At 36.9% G+C, this 6,659-nt stretch overlaps 1 protein-coding gene across 1 annotated transcript in view; it reads left to right on the forward strand.

Annotated features, from left to right (window-relative positions):
• iars1 (isoleucyl-tRNA synthetase 1) overlaps nucleotides 1-6,659 on the forward strand; it is a 55,256-nt gene that overhangs the window by 39,663 nt on the left and 8,934 nt on the right. Inside the window, exons 25-27 of the mRNA XM_024270013.2 lie at nucleotides 534-617; nucleotides 3,940-4,114; nucleotides 6,443-6,555. Coding sequence (XP_024125781.1) covers nucleotides 534-617; nucleotides 3,940-4,114; nucleotides 6,443-6,555 — 372 coding nt within the window. The remainder of the gene's footprint in view (nucleotides 1-533; nucleotides 618-3,939; nucleotides 4,115-6,442; nucleotides 6,556-6,659) is intronic.

Below are 6,659 nucleotides of genomic sequence, written 5' to 3' on the forward strand. Positions count from 1 at the left end.
CACATATAAAAGTTAAAGTCGAACATTTACAACTTTAAATCTCGTATTATAATTTTTTCTTTTTTTGTAGACCTAAAAACTAATTATTTATTTGATTCAAAATGAATAGAATCGACTAGTTTTGGGGATTTTGATTTGGTATTTTTGATGCTTTTTTGTGGCTTTATTAACATTTTTTAAAAGGAACCTTGAAAAAAAATGAATTTGCTGACTAAATAACAATTTAGATTAAAAAAATAGTTGGATGGTTGAACTAGAATTGGATTAAGTTCCACATTGGGTTTTGTGATTTTATTTATTTTTTATTTTTTTCATAATCAAATACTCATCTTATGACCAGAACCTCAGCTGATGAACTCGATGAAGAAAACCACAAAAATGAAAGTATTTATTCGGATGTTTAATTATTTTGACCACTATTACAGAGTTGAACATCAAGTCACTTTAAATGTATAAAATCCACTTATTACTATATTTCTGATGTTTTCTTTCTAGCTAGCAGTTCTCTGAGCTTTTTTCTGTGTTTTATTCAGTATCCACTGAAGGAGGTGGTAGTGATTCACCAGGACCCTGAAGCCCTCAAAGACATCCAGTCTTTACAGAAATACATTCTTGAAGTAAGTGAACTTTCTGGAGCAAAGTGGTGCTTTTGCTTTTCCTCTTGAAATGTTATCTTGAAATCAGTTTGCTTTGATCGCAATAAGCTCAAAGTTGAAGGAGAAACAGCCCCTTTAAAGCGCGTTTACACTCAAAAGCCACTTCAGCATGATGAGTTTTCAGAGGGAGGTGGAGATAACGGGGAAAACGTCTTGTTTTATGAAGAAACGGGTTAAGTAGATATGTGTGAACTTTCTCTTTTTTTTTTTTTTCTTTCAAACCTGCGTACACTTGTGCAGAATGTGTTTTCTTTCGGAGAAAGGGCACCTTTCTTTTTCATGCCAGCTGAATTTTCGCTTCACTCAGCTTTTTCTGGCCTGTTGGAGTCTCTCCACTGACAGCAAAGTCTCCACTGAGCTCAACATGCTCTGCAGAATAACAAATGAGTCAGTGGGAGCTGACATATATTGACTTTTTTTGCACCAATATAATACACAATTCAAAGGGTTGACAAACTAAACAATAGTCTTAAATGTAAGTGTGTTTTTATGTCAAATCAGTGTCCAAATTAATTCCTCAAATGAATAATTCAAAATGTTCAACTCAGATTGCTGTCGATTTTATTACTGGGGCCTCTCCAGATGCCTGTGTGTGCTATCTGTCAAAAGTTATCTATGCTGACATGTAGTCCCAATTTGAACAGTATGATTGACTGAAAGGAATAGTGGACGGCAAGCCTGTCAGGGAGGCTATATTTAGAATTCTGGCTTCAGTCTATTTAATTGGATCCTGGATATTTCTTATTTTAGGTTGAAGAATAATATAATAGATGTATGGAGAAGAGAGCTAAAGTTGATTGACTTTGCCATTGATCATTTATTGTTTTAGCTACTGAACAGTGTAGTTTGTTTTGTTAAAGCAACATGTGTTGTTTTTGAGCTTTAAGGCCTTTTACATTTTGAGTATTCTGATAACTAGGTAACTGGATATACTAGGATATAGTTTCTGCAGGGTTGCAGTAGTTTATTAGAAATTCACCATCTGAGTTGTGGGCGCAAAATAGGCCTGAGCTTATTTCCCATCATCCCTTTATGTATTCACTCCCCTGTTTGCCTACAGCTCCTCACACCTTTTTTTTTTAACTTAAATGTAATGCTGCCTGTTTTGTTCCAACTAGTTCAATCATAGTTTTATTAGTCTGTGACTCTGTTAGTCTCTTTTCAGATTTCAGGAATACATTTTTGTTCAGAATATTCGTGTGCTTGACACAACCACTTCATCCGTTTCTTTTGCTCTACATGTTACAGACTTACAAACACAGATATTAGCCATATCCGATGTTCTTAAGTCTCTCTCGTTTTTCTCTATTTTATTGTTTAGTCTTCATTGTGTTCTTGGGGTTATTTGGACCCTTTATGGTAGATCATTTGGTTGACTTCAATCTTATATGTTTCTAGATTCTGTGAAATCATTTTGTAACCTTTTCTGGGGTTTACAAACAGTAACTATGCATCATTGATCTTTAAAATCTTAAAAAAGACATTGATCACGTCAACATACTCCTGTTAAACCTTAAAAAGATGAGTAGATTCACTCAAGTGTCTGGTCCACTCTGCCAAAGTCATGTTTGTAACGAGTCCAAATATACCAACACCTCCTTCCTATTTCCAATAGTTTATTTAAGGTTAACATTTAAGGGTCCACATACTTCCCGTTCTTGTGTTTTAATAGCATTCTCAGGTTTTAAAGGTGTCTTTTTTTGGGCGTTTTTATTTCATCCACATAAAATTTTTCATCGCTCTTGACTTCAGTGAAGATCAGATTATATTTATGACAAATCAATGCAGAAAGCCATAAAATCCCACAAGGCTCACAATTTTTTTGCCACTCAAAGTGAGAAAGAATTATTAAATCTCAACATGCAGCCAAAACGGTAAAAAACAGAAAGCTGTGTGGAATAAGTGGAAAGCTGTCGCTGTAGTGTACCGTCAACCCCAGGATATCTGTGAGGAGCTAATATTCCAAAAATCGAAGGCATGTGAACATTCCTGCTGGTGCATCAACACTTCTCACCCATTTGGCAGCATTTTGTCACCCACATTCGGGGGTGACACAGCTGAACATGTGAACAACAAAATCCCAGCTGTACAAGTTGTACTAAGACTATGGAATAAGATGAAATCCAAACAAATGCGTAAAGAACTTCAACAGATTTTAGCTTTACGGCTTTTATAAAAGTATTTATATTTCATCCTCAGTCAGTTATTTTCTGGAACTCTTGATTAGCTTAAATGGACAAAAAGTAGTAAGTAGGGAAAAGGATGACAGCCCACCCAAGTAGACCCAAGAAACAAGAAGAAAAAAAGCCATTGGTTGGAACAATTCTGTGTGGAAAAGGAAGTCTTTTATTTTGAAAGGATGTGGTGTGACCCTCTGTCAAAACAATTGGCTTTTTCTTTGTAAATTCTGGGTTTTAATTTATGCAAAAAAGAAATCAAATTTATTTTCAAAAGAGTGAAAAACGACTTTGCGGCCCCTCCGTGGTTTTGATCTGTGAGAAACGGGTTTAAATGGCTCTTTTAGTATAAAAGGTTGGGTTAGAAGAAGTGTTTGTAATATAATACAATTTCCTAGTAGACTGTTGTAAATTGTAATGTACATTTACTTTAGGGATTGACATAAAATTACTGTATTTTCTGAATTATTAGTTGCCGTTTTTTTCATTGTTTAACCAGGGGTGCAACTTATTCTCAAGAGTGACTTATTTGTGTGTTTTTTGTTTTTTTTGTTTTTCTTAGACATAAATAGGCTCATGTACTTGTTATTCTCCAAGTAAATAGGCGGTTGTTTCCTCTAACAACCACTAGATGGCACGGCACCTGAGTACAAGTATTTGCTGCTACAGTGGCAGAAGAAGTGTCGTCCAAAACTAACATGGAAGAGAATCTGATTGTTTTCCTCTTAAACTTTGATTTTTTTTTTCTTATACAGATCAAAAGATTAGTATTTTTTCTTTATTTATTTTACTTTTAGCTAGACTTTGCTTGACGAATTTGTTCTGAAAAGTCAGACTTCCCTCCCAAAAGTGTGATTTATACTCCAGAGCGACTCATATATGGCTTTCTTCTTCTTGATTAGACATTTTTTGCTCCTGCTACTTGCACTCCAGAAAATATGTTAGATGAATTTTCAGACTCTTCATTACCACCACACATCTTTAGAGTTATTCTTAATTTACATTCTGGGATTAATAAGAAAGTATTTCTTAATTATTTAAATGTATGATTGTTAATTGAGATTTTTAGGATGTGATGTGTGACCATTTTATTTTTGTCCCCACAGGAACTTAATGTGCGACAGTTGACTCTTTCAACAGACAAGGATAAGTACGGCATCCGCCTGAGAGCCGAGCCAGACCACATGGTGTTGGGCAAGAGATTAAAGGGGGCCTTCAAAGCCGTCACTGCTGCTATCAAGGAGCTCACTAGTGAACAGCTAGAGGCCTTCCAGAAAACGGGTAAATATAAGAAAAAGCACGACGTACGTTTATGATATACTAACTATTTTATGAGCTAGTTTGCCTTCATGGTCTTCTTTCTTAATACCGAATTCTACATATAAAGACATTTTTTCATTTATGTGCAAAATGGACCAGAAAGAAATGGAAAACTTGAGTTGATTTAAAAATTCTGCATTTTCCTTTAATTATTAAGCAGCCATCTTCCTTATCAAGGTAGATGTCATTGAAGAACAGTCAGCAGATGCTTTAGGTTTGACTCATAAGCCAGTTTGTCATCAGAGCTCGAGTGGGGATCAAAGCCGAGCAAGGTACCTCGCCTCTCCAATTATAAAAAGGCGAAGCGTGTCCCCAGGGCCTCTGGGATCGGAGGCAGCAGAGGTTAGCCGGGCTGTGGGAACTTCAGACTTCCAATCATTGGGATGTTTGAAGTCCGGCCAAATTGAGGGGGAAAGGAGCACGAGCAAGAACGGAGGAAGCTGGGTTATGTTGCAAACCATCAATTTATAAAAACGCATGCAACAAGCTGTTATCGTAAAAGGATTAGTAATATTTTAGTTTGGTTACGTTCAGAAAGGTTTCTGTTTCACAGGAAAAAGATTGTTGGCTGTCATCCTTTAATCCCATTATATTCTGTGCAAAAAGAGGTCCAAGCAAAAAGGCAGAGAAGTACAAGAGAAATGAAAGTGTGGAAATCTGAAATTAGAAAGAAATGAAATGTCCCCAGGTGTTCTGAAGTGTACAGTGAACCGTAACATTTTCACGGCTTTTACTTAGAACACAGTCTTGGCTAATAGTTGCCAGGGGGCAAACTGAGGATGGTTGTAGATGGGAAAATTTCACTGTTTTTTTTTTTTTTCGTTTTTTTTTGTAAAGTAACTCTGGAAAAGCAGATAATCTGGTTCAGTTTGATTTTAGCTCATTTACATTACAGAGAAGAGTTTTTAATTTCCTAGTTTATTTAAAATACAACATTTTTGGAATATTAGAAACATGATTTATACTTATAACATCCCGTTGAGATTAACAGCCATTCATAGAATGCACTGACTACTGAATTATCTCATAAATTATCCATTTCTTCAGTGATTTTTTTGTAAATGTTTGTAATTCTAAGGCAGAATCAGATTTTTTCCCTACCCCCCAGCTTCTCCCTACCCCTACATTTAGCCCTAAAAAACTGAGAGTTATGAAAAAATGGTGTTCTCAAATCCGGACGTTATTCCTACTCAATGATGTCATCATTAGTCGCCAGTCATCTACATTATTTAGCATGTAGGTGCCAGCGCTCGTAGAATCTGTTTTAAAACTTTAAGAAGTCGTACTAAAGCACAAAAATCACAACTTACATTTAATTGTAGACTTCTGTGCTTTAAAGCACATCCACGTGAAGAAATGCTTTTCTCCTACGTTGCACAGCGCAATGCGGATAGCCCTCCGCATTGCGCTGTTGTGCCAAGGTATGTATCCCCTGCCAGAATTAATAAATACAGAGAAAAATCCTCAACCTCCACAGAATGTTCTGGGATGAAACCATAGACATATATTATTATCACTATATACAAATCACAATTTACAGTTAACGGGTGAAACTCTGCATCCCTTTCCATTATTGAAGATGCAGTATAGCCTCCCTTAGCCCCGCCCCCTTTTTTAATTTCTCAAATCTGGGCTCAGAGTGGAGTCAGCCTCCAACTGTCCTGTTGTGTCACCCTTTAAAAAAATAAGTTTGGACTCTGCTACATATTCAAATGCCCCTACAATTAGAGCAATAGGGAGAAGCCGGAGGGATGGAGGAGGAACTCTGATCAAACCAAAATGTAAAAACAAAAAATGTGAGCTGACGATTCAAGTTCTACATTTAAAGAATATATTTACAGTCATACTCTGATCATACTTCAGTTTTTTAAATTAGAATTTAGCATTTTTAGCCAAAAATGTAAAAAAAAAAAAAAGTGTCATTTTCTAGGACACAGTTTCTGCAGAGCGGCCGGGGTTCATTAGTAATTTGCCTCAGAGTTGTGGGCGGGACCATAGGCATGGGGCAACCCTGCCCCCTACTTAACAGCCATCCATTCACACTCTCTCCCACTAGCTTACAGCCCCTCTCAACCCTAAGACAGCATTACCAGTGCAACAAAAATGGCAAAAATATCGTCCTCTTGTCCTCTGTAAGAAATTTGTAATCTTTGTACTAAACAACCTATAGCTAAAGCACACCGTATAAACGGAACAGTGTTTCAAACTACGGTGTGGTTTAGTAAATATATGGCCTTGAGAAGAATTCAGGAACCTGCTGGTTATTAATCCTGTGTGGTTAATTTGAAGGGAGCATCATGGTGAACGAGCACGAGCTCCACGAGGAGGACCTGAGGCTGATGTACACCTTTGATCAGAGCTCTGGCTCTGCTGCACAGTACGAGGCGCACTCGGACGCTCAGGTACGTGTGCTCTCTGTCGTCTGTTAGCAGCATTATATACAGACCCAGATACAATTATCTGGGCAGGCTCTGTGTTTTCTATCTTACCTGCTGTTGAGTACATG

The sequence above is a fragment of the Oryzias melastigma genome, linkage group LG5 (genome assembly GCF_002922805.2).
Source record: "Oryzias melastigma strain HK-1 linkage group LG5, ASM292280v2, whole genome shotgun sequence".
Lineage (NCBI taxonomy): Eukaryota > Metazoa > Chordata > Actinopteri > Beloniformes > Adrianichthyidae > Oryzias > Oryzias melastigma.